The following is a 17,776-nucleotide window of genomic DNA, read 5'->3' on the forward strand; positions in this document are numbered from 1 at the left end:
TAATGATTTTTCTTAAAAAAAAGGACCTATTTTCTTTTTTGACTTAAACAAATTCAATGATTAAATTATTGAAAATGCTTCTGTGAAAATTTTCTTCAGAATTTGGTCATGAGCTACAAATATACATTTTTACAGTTTACTCAATATTTGTCTAGTGGTATTGTGATACAAAAGGTAGAACTGGGCGGGGTGTGATAGTTCACACCTATAATCCTAGTGCTTGCAGAAGCCATGGCGGGAGGAATGCTTGAGACCAGGAGTCCCAGACCATCCTGGATGAGGCCCCAGTTCTATAAAAAGTAAAAATTTAGCCAGGCATGGTGGTATGCACTTATAGACCTAGCTACTCAGGAGGCTGAGGCCACAGGATCCCTTGAGCCCAGAAGCTGAGGTTACGTTAAACTATGATCACACCACTGTACTGCAGCCTGGGTAACATGTTGAGACCCTGTCTCTTAAGAAAAAAAAAAAAGAAACGGTGAAGTTGTTTGTAGCCATGAGATTCTTCTTGGGCATTTTTAGGAAAAATTTCTAAACCAAAGGCAATGCCATTATCAACCACAGCTGAACTCTTCTAAAAGAGACCTGTGATATTTTATTAAATTTGAGGAAGTAAACTACCTTCTCATTTGCTGAATCAAAAAAAAAAATCCATCATTCTTTACAGACCCTCATTACAACCACTTAAATGTGGTTATATAAATCAGGAAGTCGTGTATTAAAGTGGAACATTTCTAAATGCCTAAATTGTTTATACAAATAACATTTTCTTTTTAACTCTGCAGAGGAAGCATATTTTACTTTTTAATAGCTCTCAGTTGGACAATTGTATTATTGTTTTCCTGTTTTTTTTTTAAACCACCCTTATTTTTGTACCCACACAGAAACCACCCACAATTAATGATGGAAGCAGCTGGGAAAGTTGCACATTTCAGGTGGTGTTCCTCTCTTAAAAAAAACACGCTGCTTGAGAGAGATGCTTTTATCATATTAGCTGTGTATTTTGAAGCACTTTATTTGACTTAATTTGAAATTCAAAAGCTTAGGTGTTTCATATTTCAGGCTTTGAGTTAAAAAACAACCTGAAAACTTGTCATGTCACAAGCCTGGAAAGAAATTTATTTTTTAACTGATTGATAGACATGAATCCCCTAAAACCTCATTCTTTTTTTGTGACTTTGTTCTGCCCAACAAAAAATACCCCAGTCTTTTGTACAGAGGGCTCACTTGCTTATCACTTGTAGCAAATTATATGCTCTTTGAGGTCTGAAAGTTTTACTCATATTCCTATTCCTTCTTAGTACTTTAGAGCTTTATTTGTAGCAAAGATTTAATATTTGTAGAGTGAACAACCACAGCTGTAAAAGCTATTAAACTTTTACAGAAATGAATCACTTTAGGGTAAATAGAATTTTAGAGCCTTATATTAACAATAATATATATACTGGCTGGGTGCGGTGGCTCACACCTGTAATCCCAGCACTTTGGGAGGCCAAGGTGGGTGGATCACCTGAGGTCAGGAGTTCGAGACCAGCCTGACCAACATGGAGAAACCCCATCTCTACTAAAAATACAAAATTAGCTGGGCTTGTGGCACATGCCTGTAATCCCAGCTACTCGGGAGGCTGAGGGAGGAGAATTGCTTGAACCTGGGAGGCAGACGTTGCAGTGAGCCAAGATTGCACCGTTGCACTCTAGCCTGGGCAACAAGAGCGAAACTGGGTCTCAAAAAAACATATATATATATATATATACACACACACACACACATATATATACACGTATATATATGTATATATACATATATACGTGTATATATATATATATATACTTACTTGAATATATCTACTATGGTTCTTTTCAGTATGCTAATCTAAATTTTCAGAGGGTAATAGGTCATAAATTTACACACATGCACACACATATGTAATTTTTACATGTACTTTAGAATCATTTAGAACAAGTTTTTGGCTGGGTGCGGTGGCTCACATCTGTAATCCCAGCACTTTGGGAGGCTGAGGCAGGTGTATTACCTGAAGTCAGGAGTTCGAGACCTGCCTGGCCAACATGGTGAAACCCTGTCTCTACTAAAAATAGAAAATTTGGCCAGGCATGGTGGCGCGTGCCTGTTGTCTCAGCTGCTTGGGAGGCTGAGGCGGGAGAATTGCTTGAACCTGGGAGTCAGAGGTTGCAGTGATCCAAGATTGCACCACTGCACTCTAGCCTGGGGGACAGAGTGAGACTCCATCTCAAAAATTTAAAAAAAAAAACAAGTTTTAAAAATATTTATAAATATTAAAATAAATTTTAAACCAGAGTTAAAAATTTATTCTCTTTTTGCATTTATTCAATATTTATTGACTACCTGTTATGTGACAAGAACTGTGCTTGTGAAAAAGGTGGTCCAAATTTTGTCCTCATGGAGTGTACAAACTAAAGGATAAGGTAGTAAACCCCTCTTTTAAAATAACATGACTTTAAAAAAGGCTTATTTCAGGGAGGTGGATAGAGAGTCAAGGAGAACTTTTATCTATGGTTAGTAAAAAATAATCTCAACAAAATAATTAGTGTAATAAATGCCATGACCTATGCTAATTTGGGATGCAGAAATATATACTTGATCCTAATTATTTGCAAGTTTTATATTTGTGAATTAACATATTCTAAAATGTATTGGTAAGCCCAAAAGCAATATTGCTGGTGCATTTGTGGATATGGGCAGAACAGTGATGAAGTTGGTCCACCTGACCCACCCAGGATCCACTCTATGAAGCATGGTAGAGCGTTATTGAAGACTAATAATACGATAGGTTTTTTGCTCTTCTGCAAGAGCGACATTGTTAAAGCCGAAGGCCGATGGGGATTAGAGTCAGAAACCGGCTTTGTAGCTTTCTCTTGCCTCTCTTTTGAACTTGTCTGTGCCTGCATTTCCTGGTTATACAACTCATTTATTCAGTAAATACTCAAGTATCAACCAGATCTAAGCCACAATGGGTGGCATAAGTAGTTTAAATTTTTTTGCAGGACACCAACTTTAAACAACCAATGACGTGAAGTCACAATTGTTTTGAATGGTGTAAAAACAAAGCTAATTATGCTAAGAGAACATAGTCAAGATAGACTAGGCATTGTTGGGTGCCTGTTGGTTAACATCAGACCCTAGAAAAATAAGTGATGGCCCTTGTGGGTGTTATGTGCACAGCTTGCACTTTTGTTAATTGGAAAGAGTTCAATAGTAATGGATCATTTCTCAAAGTTCAGCCCACTGGCCCTGTTTTTTTGGTGTTTTCCTAGTTTTCTTTGTGGAGTTTCTCTAACTTATGTTGAATATACTGTAATATAAATTCATCAGCTTTAAAATAGCCTTTGAGGATGGTATTGTACAATAGGTGTTTTCTCGGTGTGGAGTAGTTTACCTCTTTCTCTCTGGGAGCTGCATTTCTATAGTTCTAGGATCTTTCTCTTACTTTCTTTATGTACATGTGAGGGTGGGGAGGAACAACATGAACTGTTTTTTTTTTTTTTTTCTGAATGATTGGAAAATGCTACTTCTGACTTAGAAATGTTGGCTTGGTTTCCCAAATCACAAATTTAGTATAGTGGAGTAGAAGGAGACTTTGGTGAGCATGGGAGATAATGCTGATGTTTTCCTTCAGACCCAGAGGTGAAATGATTTTCTGAAGTCACATGGGTACTAGAACCTTGATAACTGGCCCTTAGGTTGTCAACTGTGACTTTGAGGTTACTTGTTCATTCGCTCAATAAATACTTACCAAGCACCGAGAATTTGTCAGGTACCATGTTAGGTGCTGAAGATACATCATTGTGCAAAACAGAAATAAATCCTCACCCCAAGGGGGTTTGTATTCTTGTCAGAGGAATTAAATGATAAAACAGTTAAGTTCACTATATATTGAACTATGAGAAGTGCTACAAAGAGTCACAATTATTCGGATTTTTTTCTATAATAGTTTTAATATACAGATATCTGTAATTTTAAGATGTTGATGTTACAACAAACTGCCTCTGAAGTGAAGCTTGGTTTATTCTCCATTAATCAAATTTATATGATCCCACAGATATTGACCTAATTCTGGATTTGAAACCATTTGGTGCAAAAGGAGTAACTGACCTCTGAGGCACACTGGCTGCACCAGCACGAGATTTTTTTTTTTTTTTAATGCATTTAGAGCATTGGACAATTTTCCCAATTCTCTATTTGTCCTCCCGCCCTGGATCATTGGACTTCTTTTCCTGCTTAGGCATACTTAGTCTGATTGTACACTTGAGTTTTCATTACCTTGATATATGTGATATTGAAGAAAACCAGGATGTGATATCCTCTTAGCTGGAATGTGAGGATTGAGAACCAGAGAATATTATAGAAGACTTTGCTATGTAGTCTGGAGTTTAATTTGCAGGTTCTCAAAAAACACTCAAGGCCTTTAATTGCAGTTGCGCTTTAGGAGGTTTCTTCTAGCATCCATATATGTGATTCATTATAACATGGAAGTCTTTGCTAGTTCACAGTGAGTCAGAGATTACATGCATCACAAAATCCTTTATGCATCAAGAGAACACTTTTTAAAATGTGAATGAAATAATAAAAATATAATTTCAATTTTGACATAAAATGTTTGGACCAGAAAGGCAATAGCCTTGGAAATTGTATCTGTTAGAAGTGAGTTAGGAGGCAGAATATAGACAATCAGAAATTAATGGAACTAATTGGCAAAAAAGTAAGGACAAACATATGAGCAAGGAAGAAGACATTTGGGGATGAAAAGGAAGCAGAGTATACAGAGGGAGAAATTTGAAAACAAGAATAGAGTTGAATCACAGGCCTAAGAAGTAAAAGAAATGTTTGCCTTGGATAGTTATCTAGGAATAGGAGGCTTAAAAAAAAAAGAGGTGAATTTGGAGTAATTTCTTTGTCAAGGATAGAATTCAGGATAGTTGGTGAGTCGTGATTCAGGGGGCAGTGGAGAGAAGAGCTTTGGTGTCATGCTTGATTTTTGGGACTCGGAAATAACATCTCAGTGCTGAGAGTACTATTTCTGCCATTGAAATACACATGAACTTCAAGTAAGGAAGTAAAGATGATCCTTACAGATCTTATTGAAATATACACTTTCCTACTTAAATAGTTTAAATCCTTAATTCCTCACACAAAGCATGCATTTTATTTCCCAAAATCAGGAGCTGCCAGACTGCCTAGCATCACAATCAACTGTGGGGAGCCTTAGAAATTTGATTTCTGGGCTCTACCACAGGCCTGAACTAAGGCAAACTCCCCAGGGTGATGGCCGTAAGATCCTTTAATTTTATGGAGATCCTTGGTGTCTCATGCAGCCTGTGGAAAATCACTGCTTTAAACACTAGTCTTGGCTGGTCATGGTGGCTCACGCCTGTAATCCCAGCCCTTTGGGAGGCTGAGGCGGGTGGATTGCTTGAGCCCAGGAGTTCGAGACCAGCCTGGGGAATATGGGGAAACTCCATCTCTACTAAAAATACAAAAATTATTTGGGCATGTTGGTGTGCACCTGTAGTCCCAGCTACTTGAGAGGCTGAGGTGGGAGGATCACCTTAGCCCAGAAGGCGGAGGCTGCAGTGAGCTGAGATCACACCACTGCACTCCAGCCTGGGCAACAGAGTGAGACTCTGTCTCAAAACAAAACAAAACAAAAAATCAACAGTAGACTTGTGGTATATGCAGAAGAAGACACAGTGGGAGGGTGGTACTGTTTTAGTCTATTCCTGCAGTGTGCCTTTTGAATGGCCAGATCCCTGATTCCCAGTGTCATGCCAGTGCAGCCGCGAAAGCTGTAAGGGCCACTTGTTTGTAGGGAAACCTGGTCATTTCTTGCCACTTTGTCCTTCACAGCCTGAGAATAAGTTTTGTTTTAAGTGTCTGTCTTTAGAATAAGAGATGATTTTCATGAGCCAGTGCCAATGCTGTGCAAATTTTCCAGGGATGAAAAAGAAAACAGCTTTCAAATCAAAATGATATACAAGGTGTGACTTACTTAGTTCATGCTGATGTGGACTTTGGATTCCCTAAACTTCTCTACCAATAATGAGTGTCTTCTGAGTGCAAAGAACCTCCTGGTTCATGCAAACATGAATCAAATCATCTTGTATTCTTGTTATACTTACAAAATAGAAGGGGGGTCAAAAAATAACTTATGATCTAATCAGTATAATGCTAAGGAGAATGTGCCCAGTGCTTTAGGTACAGTAAGGACAAAATGCTGTGAGAGTATCAGAGTCAGAGAAGGGATTTCCAGCTGGGGACATCAGAAGATGCCTAAATAGAGGAGGTTATTTGAACTGGGTCCTAATGGTTAGGTATGATGCAGACAGAAAATATAGGTAAAAGAAAAACACGGAAATGGGAAAACTACAGGAATGTGTAGTAGTTTCTAAGTGCAAAGCTTGAGATTAGAAATAGTAACATCTTGGACTAAGTTACATAGGCACATACCTTATGGCCACATCATGGGGGCCTCAAATTATTTGCAGTTTGGAGTTTGGACCCTTTTAAAAATCCATTTAAGTATTTTGAATTGGATAATGACATGATCAAAGGTGCCCTCTAGGAGTTTTATTCTAGTGTCCCTACATAAAATGAGTTAGAGCCACAGAAGCTGGGAAACTAATGTAATATGACAGCAGAGATGAAGTAAGATCCTTATATGGGTATGTAAGAAGGGTAGAGGAGAGAAATCAGCAGCATTTGGTGATTGGATATATGGAAGGAAGGACTGAAGATTATTCCTCACTCATGCTACTAGGAGAATGGTGTTACCAGCACATTTATGTATTCTTATGTGCCAGGGCATCTGGGGTGGAAGAGAATTATGAACTTAGTTTTGACATGTGTTAAACTTGAGATTCAAAAAAAAAAATCCTTAGTGTTAAATTTCCTGTAGGTAATTTGATGTGTTAAATTTAGGATGAATGGATGGTGCTGTGGGGTTATACCTACAGTAGTGAAAAAGTGTATAAATTTCAGATCAGCTAATTTGGATTCAAAATTTAGTGTTACAAGTCATTAGTTCTATGACCTTGCATGTTATTTAATATGTATACTTCAGTTTTCCTATCTGAAAAATGCAGAGAATGGCAGTAGATTTGAGGATTTTACATGTGACTTTCTGATGGGATGTTGTGAGCATTAAAGAGCTTTGCACAGTGCTAGCACCGTATCAGGTAAATCTCCTCCTCCTTTCCACAGCCCATGTTTTTCTGTTCCTTGGACCTCATTAGGATAGTAGGGCCCTTGCTTGGAGCTAGTTTGCAGACCAAGAGGAAGGAGAAAACAGCATTGTGAAGAGGGAGGAGTGATGATGAAAATAACAGAGAGGGAAAGAGAGAGAGGGAGAAGAGAGAGAAATGAGATTAGAGGCTTACTGTGGAGTTGTTAGCTTTTGAGAGGACGAGGGCCCCTTTTCTGAGACAGGAGACAAGTTGAAGAGAATGAATAAAGACAGTGCTGATCAGAGAGTCTTGAACTTCTCTCACAGAATCAGGAGGCCGGGCCATCTGGTAAGAGTGAGGGGAAGCCTGGGGCTGGGTTCTTGATAGAAAGACGAGAATTCTTTTTAGATAACCACTGTGGGAAATAAGATTAGGAGTGAACTAGAGTTGAATAAAAGGATTGCCAAAAAGCAAAAGCAAAGGGGTTAGATAGCTTGAACTTTTAGTGTCCTTGTGGGTGTGTGAATTACAGAGAAGAGGTCACTGGAGGTTAAGAGGTTGTGGAAAAGAGCACTGGGCAAGGAAGTGGATGTTGAGGCTTCACTAGGGTGGGTGGTGGCAGGAGCTTGGGTGCAGAAGAGCATGAATGGGATGCTTCAGCCTGCGGAATGTGAAGGAGTGCTGGGAGGTCAGTTCCTGATGGCAGGAAACATGGGGGCAGTGCAAGGTGTAAGTGGTTGCTTGTCAGCAGCAAATTACTGATTATTCCCCTTCAGTCAGGATACTTGGCACCCGATTACTCTTTGAGCATAAACAGCTCTGGAACTGTTTGCCTTTAAAGATGATAAGCCTGTTCTTTTCCTCCTGTAATGTAGCAGGATACAGGCTGGCACTACTTTTTAATTTTTTCCCTTTGACAATAATGGTTTGTTGGGAGAGAACAGACTTTGGAATCAAACAATCAAAATCAAATACCTGCTTCTCTACCTACTAGCTCTGGGATTGTAGGGCAAGTTCTAGCTGATGGATTGTCCTTTTTTCCCTCTGTGAAATCAAGATAATACCTACTTCAGCACCTCATATTATGATGTGGACATTAAATGAGATAGTATATGTAATGTCACTGCCTCTTGGTAGAGGAGCTCCCAAATGTGAGAATACTCACATTTGGGAAAATGGTTTCTGAATTGGGGGTGGTTTTGACTTTGGGAAACAGAATAAACATCATTAAAACAAAACAAAACAAGGCAACATAAGAATTGCACAGGTCCTCATTTTCATGAGCACACTAAGTGTGCTTGCAAAGAAAACAAAATATGTGACTTGATGACTTCATTAGGCACAACACTTATTGCATTGACAAAAATCTCAGTAAAGTTTTCTGAAGAATTCAGATAAAATTCATTTGAAGTAATAAGATAGTGGGAAGAAGTCTAGGGAAAAGGCAGCAGAAATTAAGTTTTGAAATTGCATGAAAATGAAATGTTGTCCTTTTTGTGTTTGTATGTATCTATTTGCCAAAATTTGGCCTTTTGTGAAATATATACACTTACCATATATATATAAGCCTAGTATACATATATGAGTATATATACCTGAACTCTCAAACTACCTTATAGTTTGGCAGCTGCAGAGTAGGTATTACTAAATTGTTTTAAGCTAGTTCTGGGAGAGTATCCTAAGGAAAAACTATTAGATATATAGTTTAGAATTATTTCCGTAATCTACTGTGACTTTCACCCTGGAGTCATCATAATTATGACTAATTTTCATAGGTAATGCTAACAATCTGGAGCAGTAGTAGCAGCCACTTTCTCTTATGGGGCAAGTCCCTGGCTTACAGGTTTCTTTGTTTTGAGTCTAGCTGTGATATGGTTTGGCTCTGTGTCCTTACCCAAATCTCATCTCGAATTATAATCCCCCTGTGTCAAGAAAGGTGATTGGATCATGGGGGCAGTTTTCCTCATGCTGTTCTTGTGATGGTGAGGGAGTTCTCATGAAGTCTGTTGGTTTAAAAGTGGCAGTTTCGCCGGGTGCGGTGGCTCACACCCGTAATCCCAGCACTTTGGGAGGCCGAGGCGGGTGGATCATGAGGTCAGGAGATCGAGACCATCCTGGCTAACACCGTGAAACCCTGTCTCTACTAAAAATACAAAAAATTAGGCAGGCATGGTGGCGGGCGCCTGTAGTCCCAGCTACTCAGGAGGCTGAGGCAGGAGAATGGCGTGAACCTGGGAGGCAGAGCTTGCAGTGAGCCGAGATCGCACCACTGTACTCCAGCCTGGGGAACAGAGTGAGACTCCATCTCAAAAAAAAAAAAAAAAAAGTGGCAGTTTCCCCTATGTGCACTCTATCTCCTGCCACCATGTAAGACATGCCTACTTCCCATTTATCTTTCGCCACAACTGTAAGTTTCCTGAGGCCTCCCCAGCCATGTAGGAGTGTGAATCAGTTAAACCTCTTTTGTTTATAAATTACCCAGTCTCATGTAGTTCTTTATAGCAGTGTGGAAACAGACTAACATAAGTTGTTATGCTGGTGAGGATAAGAGAAATGAGAGTATTCAGTGAGACCAGAAGAGAGCGAAAGATTAAAGACTTGGTCACAAGTTCTGAATCTCAGCCCAAATGTGGTTTGGCAGGCAATGTTGGGATCCACATTGATAGACAAGATTAAAGTATAGCACAGATTGGTACCTGGGTACCTGTGCAATATCAAGAACCCAGGCGTGGAGGGAGGCACTGGGAACAGGGGCTGAGTGAGAATTTAAAAGGAGGCTAGACTATGGGTCATAACCCCTGCCAAGAGTCTGGGTAGTATGGTTAAAGGATAAACAGGAACAAGGGAAAGCATAAAGAAATCCCTCAATGGTAAGCCAATGGATTCCAAAGTAGGAATTCTTTACATGTGCCTTGTGAAGAGTCTGGATTGGTGTTTGATTGCTGGAAGGACCAAATTCATCACAGGTGCTTGTAATATAGACAAGATAGATAAGTGCTGAGGCAGAGATGCCCCTAACCCTATGCAGAGTATCTTCTCAACTTGATAAAAGTCTAATTTTATTATCATTTTCTTTTGTGGACTGTGCATTTCTTATTTCCTAATACTTAATTAGGAACTATGCTATGATATTAAACAACTTTGTAATTACTCAAATAATGTCTAGTAAGCTCCTCCAACTTGGTATGTCTCATATTTGCCTAAACTTAACTCATCTGATTGCATGGCTTCATTGGGATTCCTTGGTGATAGGATATAATTAAATAATTTAAATGCAAGATTTCAGAGCGTGTTCTCAAGATGACTCTGTTTTTGATTTGTGTTTGGCAATTAAAAAGCAAAATCTGACCACAAGGAGGACATTGTGGAGAACCAGACTTAGATACCTCAATGATAACTAAATTTCCATGTGTTTTTCATGTGAGCCTTTAGATTACAAGGGGTTGTGAAGTATCAGAAGGATGTATGCCTCCAAGTACTAGGTTGTATTTACAGTGACATGCCAGTATGCGTCAGTAGGGCTGTGACTTTTTTTTCTGTTGATTTATTTAATAGGAAGCAATTTATTGACTTCGCAAGTCAGCATCCGTGGAGCTTGAAGCCAGAAATGGAGTGGAAAAATCTTATTTGATGTTGTGGCTCCTAGAAAATAATAACTAGAATTTGTGGTTGCAGATAAAACCAATATTGCAGAGTGGATGGCCTATCAGTGAGGGTATTAATTGCTACCAAAGACACCAAGTATCTGGTGGGAGAGTTGGTGTCACTTTTAATGAAACTCACCCTGTTTTGCTGACATGGTATTTATTGTTTAGGTATACCACAAACTGATTGTGCTTCTTATTTTGGTTATGGATTAAATTGTTCTTAAAATTTACCGTTGGATACAGCAGTCAGTATGCTACCTTTGATTTTTTAAGTGTTCAAAAAATTAAGACTCTCTCAGTGGAAGTTCCAAGCATAAACTACTGATGTGATGGTCCTTAGATTATTGCATGCTTTTGTAGTATAATACTGGGTATCACTTGGCTATGTATGTTTATCCTACTCTTATTTTTCTTGGTGTGGCCAGATCTAGAAGCATATGACCAAGTCATCTGCTCTGGCTTATATCCAATTTAAGTGGTAATGTTTTACTACTTGTTTCCTACTCTGTATGAAATGTCAGTTAAGAAGGATACTAAGAAAGGGCTTTACAGAGCCTACACTGTCATCCAAATGGAAAAGTAAGGTTATTGTTGGGGCATCATCTGGACTTATAAAATGTAATTGCATTGGTTCAATCTGGCTTTTATAGACTTCTATAGATTTTTAAGTTTTCCTAGAGATATAACAACATCTAAATTCTTACTGCTGACCCAGTTCTCCATTGTAGCATATCTGAGGGTGTTATGCCAAGTGTCAGGTTCCAGCCTAAGCTGAGGACCGAGGGGAGTGGGTGGATGAGTGGCAGGTAGCTGGAAAAAATGCTTGCAAGATCGTAGACAGTTTTGATATGGCTTTACTCTCTCTCTGGGTATGAGTGAGCTGTGGGTGCAAGCAAGCCATGGGTGCAGTCAAGCCATGGGCATGAGTCTTGGCGTGAGCATTAGCAGGGTAATTATACCTTTTACAGACAGTAGTGGCTCCAAACCAAGCATGTGCTCACGTGAGTGATCACCTAATGCGTCTTGCATGGTTACATAACTTACAGAGTTGTGTGCCTGCGCTCCAAATCTGCTGAGTCATGCTGCACTGGAAGGCCGCCTTGGCCTATTCCTGACTAAAGTGCAGCCATCTCCCTTACAGAAGGTCATAAGGGATTTGGGCAGTCTAATAAAGTGATATAGCATGCTCTTGACATTATTGTATATGTCACTGAATTTATGATCTGTACTTTTTTTGGGGTGTGTGTTTTATGCTATTTAAGTTTAAGGAAAGACTTCTGGAAGAAATTTTTAACACAGCATTGTCTGATTATGATATAAATGTTAATTGGATGCAAGAGAGACATGCTTTCCCAATTCTCATCGTAGTTTTAAAATATATAAAGCCCAAACTGATCAATTGTTGAAACATTTGATGGTATATTACTTAATATTTAAGATAGTGGAGTTATGTCAACAATGAACACAGCAATTTTTAAAATTTTCTCTCATTCTACTTTTAGACATTAAACAGGTCTTCCAGGCAAAAATAGTAGTGTGAATTTAAGTGTGCTAAAAAGATTAATCTACAAAATACATATTTTAGACAGTTTAGGAATGTTTCAGAATTTATGATATTGGCAAATATAGAAGCTGTCATCATACTTCCTCACTGTCTAGGTATGATTCAACTATTATGTTTGTGAACGTTTATACTCTCAGCACCTGTCATAAATAGACTTCAGTAATAGATTTTTTTTTTTGTTCTGAAAGTGTTTTTCCAATATTATGTTGTAGAGATAAAAGGAAACCTATGGTAATGTTCTTAAACTCAATAATTTGTTAGAAAGTTAAAATTTATATATGAAACTATATTTTGATTGTTCTTTAGTAATCTCATGCTCCAGTTGGACAGGAAGGGAGAGAGATTACTACTGAATATAGTCAGGAAAGTTTCATGCAGGTGGCAGGAATTTAGATAGCTAACATAATTTCCCAAAGTGTCCGGCCTATCTTTTCATAATATTTCATGAATCCTAGAATAAGAGTTGGTATGTTTCTCCTTGTAGAGCAAATAGATTGTGGAAATGTATTGTTAAACTCCCAAATGCATTCAATGGTCATCTATTTTCAGTCTACTGTGTATTAAGTATTGGTTTTGGAATATATCTCTGACTAAACCAAGTTCTTGTCATAAAAAATATTATTATGGTTAAAATCTGTAATTTTAGGACCAGCTGTTGTGTTACATGTTAGTCTGGATCCCCAAAACCAGATAATAAAGTAGTTGTTATTCATGTAAATAATAGTATTGATAAATAAAATATGAGGTATTACAAATTATTGCTGATAATTGAGTATTAGAAATGTGCATGTAACTTCCAGATTTTGCTTAAGGAAAGTCTGAGAATACGTGGCTCAAACATTCACACAAACTCAATAACTATTCTGTATAAAGCACAGTGATGGGTGCTGGGGGTAGTTATTTTGTGTATGCTTTTTGCCCAAAGTCTGGTGTAGAATAGACTCCACAGTTTTCATGGTCTCTTAGGGCATTTTTGGGTCCTGTGCACCAGAAATTCTAACCCTGGCCTCTCATGTCTAGGGAGCTGCTGGGGCACACTAGGCAGTTTGGATCTGCCTGGCTTGTGTCAGAGGTTTCTGTTAGACTTTGTGGATGGGTCAGGCAGGGAAGTGACTGGAGATCCCCATCAGCCTGTTCTCTTAAAATGCAATTTACATGATAATACCTTACATTCTTGTACCTGCTCTATGGTATTGTAAATTCCTGTTTAAGAAAGCACAGAAAGATCTGTGTTATGTTAAGCCTAGAAAACTATTAACACAATACTTTGATATTATTATAAATGAAAGGATTTAGAGGAAAATTTCAGATATGGGCTTAAAAAGTTAGGCCACTGTTACTAACTCATAAAATGAATATTTAATGTCCTCAACATTTTTTTTTTAATAGAACAAATGACAAACATGAGTGTCTTCATTGTACCAAGAAATATGTCCTTTTCTGGAACTGAGACTACAAAATTTAAAGAGACCCAGTCGTAATTTTTTGAAGTCCTTTCCCTGAAAAATCAACAACAAAAAAAAAGAGGGAAGAAAATTTGTTGTTAGATTGGGGCCAGTCTCAGAAAACTCCTGGAGGGAGAGGAGTTTTTGTTGTGGAGAACCAGACATGCAATTGCTTTTGCATGTTAAAATTTGTCTTCTCAGACATTGCCATTATAATCAACTATTATCTTACTAAATCTATAAATAGTGTTCATATGGGAAACAGACCAGAAAACCATTCAAGTAAAATAGAAAACAGTATCATAAATTTTTAAACAAAAAAGTAGAATAGCAAAATGAGAGCTTGTTTTCTTACTTGTAACCAAAATCTGATTTAAGACAACTTCACGATTTGCTCTTGAGGTAGGAGGTACCTTAGGGGAGCCTGTGGACTTCAGCTGTTCTCAGAGGCAATACCCAGGAGCCAGTGAAATACACCCTGAGGCTGTATGAGCCAGTGATCATTTCCTGGCTTGACCAAATGGGAAGTTCTAGTGTGCTCCTGCCAATCTAATATTGTTATATTTTCATTTATTCCAAAATAGCTGTTGACAGGCTTCTATGTACTAGGTATTTATTTAGCCCTTTGGGAAATTTAATAAATAAAGGATCTGTGTCCTCCTAGCACTTAGACTAGTATGAAAATAAAGCATTTGTAGCATGTTTTATTCTTCATTATATGTTGAAAAAGTTATAGATTTTGTTAGGATTAATGAAAACTAGCAATCTCCTATCTTGCCAGTCCCCACTACTTACTTTAATTTCTCAGAAAGACTATGTTGAACTTTTAGTCATTTCTTGTAATTTTTTCAAGACCGTGATTGTCCTGCTATTTTTCGAATTTGTTTTTCAGTTTTAGATATTTATCATTTGGCTTCATACTGTTTTCATACATGTCTTTACTTCATACTATTTTACACATGCCTTTCTCCTATTCTCTCGATAGTTAAAACAACTTTGACAAAATCAGTTTTTCATGTTATATTGTAGTGACTTTGTACATATTAGTTACAAGTCAGCTACTTAGTTTATTGTGATTGTGTTATTTGTATAATGTTGTTTTCCCAGGAATTAACAATTGACTTGGAATTTTCTTTTTTTTTTTTTTTTGAGACCGAGTCTCTCTCTGTCGCCCAGGCTGGAGTGCAGTGGCACGATCTCAGCTTACTGCAAGCTCTGCCTTCCAGGTTCATGCCGTTCTCCTGCCTCAGCCTCCTGAGTAGCTGGGACTACAGGTGCCCGCCACCACACCCTGCTAATTTTTTTTGTATTTTTAGTAGAGGTGGGGTTTCATCGTGTTAGCCAGGATGGTCTCCATCTCCTGACCTCGTGACCTGCCCTCCTCGGCCTCCCAAAGTGCTGGGATTACAGGCATGAGCCACCGCGCCCAGCCAGAATTTTCTTTTTTTAAAAAACATACTTATTGTTACACTCAGGCAACCCAAACTGACCTACCTTTTGACTTCTTTCTCTGTAGACCTGTTATCATTGCCTTCCAGCATCCAGAGTTTTGTTGACTTCTTCAAACTCACCAACCAACAGCTTCAGTGGCAGTAGATACCTACCAGAATGATGGAATACTTTAACCAAAAGAAAGCACAAAAATATAATATGCTGTTATACACTCCAGTTAAAATATTCTTTCTATTTATATAATAATTTTTTGTTCAACTAACTGTTGTCAAAACAGGAATGTATTATAACATTAATACCAATATTTCTGAAGAGATCTCTTTTATCCAAACTTTAAAGAAAAGACCATTAATGTGTTTATTAGATTATCCTGAGTCTCCCAGGTAATCCATTGATTTCTGTTTTGGTAACTCTGAATAAAATCCAATATGAAATAATCATAGGGTTTAATATTTCACACCAGTTTGGCTAGTATAAGCCTAGTAATTCTGAAAAGAGAAAATATTTTAAGTTGGAATTTTTAATTCTTAAATGGAAAATATTTTTTATCTTCCTTAATGAGTTCTTTTGATGAGTTCTTTTGATTTGTTTTTCTCACTTACTTGTCTTTGTTGTTGGCTTTATGCCAGAATTACTAAACTTCTGGTCTCACAGGATGTCTCCGGTATTAAGATGGGGAAAGGAAGTGACTAGGAATCTAACAAATAAGGCTGTATGGCCCGGTGCAATGGCTCACGCCCGTAATCCCAGCACTTTGGGAGGCTGAGGCAGGAGGATCACTTGAGTCCAAGAGTTTGAGACCAGCTGGGCAACATAGTGAGACCCTGTCTCTACAAAATAAATAAGTAAATAAATAAACAAAATTAGCCAGGTGTGGTACACGCCTGTAGTCTTAGGTACTTGGGAGGCTGAGGTGGGAAGATTGCTTGAGCCTGGGAGATCGAGGCTGCAGTGATCTCACCACTGCTCTCCAATCCGAACAACAGAGCTAGACCCTGTCTCAAAAAAAAAAAAAAAAAAAAAAGACATAGAAGAGGTTTATTTGTGTTATCATTTTTGTGACCCAAACATTCTAACTTTGGTTAATTATTCATTTTAAGCATTAGGTTTGAAAAATTGATATGGGTGAATTACTCTTCCATAATTGCCATTTGGACCTACGCATTTTTAAAGAATATGCTACTATAACATCCCTTTAATTTATTTGCTTAGTTTTTATTTGCTCCCACAATGTTTCTGAGTACTTGATCTTTCCCATTTCAATTTAAATTGCTCTTCTTGTTCAATTCCTACTAAAAGTAAAGCAATATAGGTACAGATAGTTTTCTAAAGCAGGCCTCTCGACTTTAATACAGAAACAGATTACCAGGGGATCTTGTTAAAATGCAGATTCTGGGGTGGGGCCTGAGAGTCTGCATTTCTAACAAACTCCCAAGATGCTGATGTTAATGCTGAATTGAACAGCAAAGATCTAACATACCTTGGATGTAGAAGTAAAGTTGATCCCTTCAGTATATGGAATCTGTTTTCAATTATCTGTGACCCTTCAGCTTCTAGAAGTCAGTGGAAAATTTTGCATTACTGGCTGCTACTAAGTACACGAAATAGTAGATTTGTTGCTCCTTACAGACTTAAAAATGTTTGGTTATTTGAAGGTCACTGCTTACAAATGATTTCAATGCTATGTTTATCAATATATGTGTACATTTTACATATTAAATATATAAGCTATATTTCTTCCAATGTCTTTGAAGAAAAGATATTGTTGGTACTTGCTAAGCTTTAATTTGTACATACCTCTCTGATCCATAGCTGTTAGTGATTAGGATCCTATTGTATATTGTTTTATGGTTATACAAACATAAAATCACAGAATATAATATATTCAAATTAATAGTATACAGAATATACTATATACAAATTAATAACCAGCTTTCTTGTAATGTTTCTTCTTGTGTAATTAGATATTAGCTATGAAAAGATTAATTCTTTGCATTTTTTTTTTCTTTCCAAACAGCTCAGTCACTAAAAGAATTTGCAAGACTACTCATTGCGGTAGAAGAAGAAAGGCGAAGACTGGTAAGTCTGTTCTGTATTTCTTAAGAATATTGCTTTGTTTCAACATATTAAAGAGAAAGAATGGACCCCCTGAACTAGAGAACTTTATACAAGGCCTTATGATTTGACACATCTACTAATTTTTACATGTATTTTTGAAAAGACTTGTGACTATAATTATCATATATTGCTGATAAGATATACCATTTTTTTCTAATTATATGCTTGGCATATGTAAGTTAGCTTTATTTTGCTTGCCATTTACTGTTCTAAGGATTAAAAATATGGATCAGACTGCCATTAAGAAACCCATTCTAATTCAGCAAACATTTAGAGGTTATAACAACCTCAGTGTTATAATACAGACATGTTTCAAATGTTTGAGACAATTCATGGAAGGAGGAACTTGC

General features: G+C 37.6%; 1 protein-coding gene across 1 annotated transcript in view; it reads left to right on the forward strand.

Moving 5' to 3' along the window:
* The window catches only part of ARHGAP42 (Rho GTPase activating protein 42), a 306,430-nt gene that overhangs the window by 90,719 nt on the left and 197,935 nt on the right, over positions 1 to 17,776 (forward strand). The window contains exon 3 of the mRNA XM_003828397.7: positions 17,326 to 17,387. Within this exon, the coding sequence (XP_003828445.1) occupies positions 17,326 to 17,387 (62 nt within the window). The remainder of the gene's footprint in view (positions 1 to 17,325; positions 17,388 to 17,776) is intronic.

The sequence above is a fragment of the Pan paniscus genome, chromosome 9 (assembly GCF_029289425.2).
Source record: "Pan paniscus chromosome 9, NHGRI_mPanPan1-v2.0_pri, whole genome shotgun sequence".
Taxonomy (NCBI): domain Eukaryota; kingdom Metazoa; phylum Chordata; class Mammalia; order Primates; family Hominidae; genus Pan; species Pan paniscus.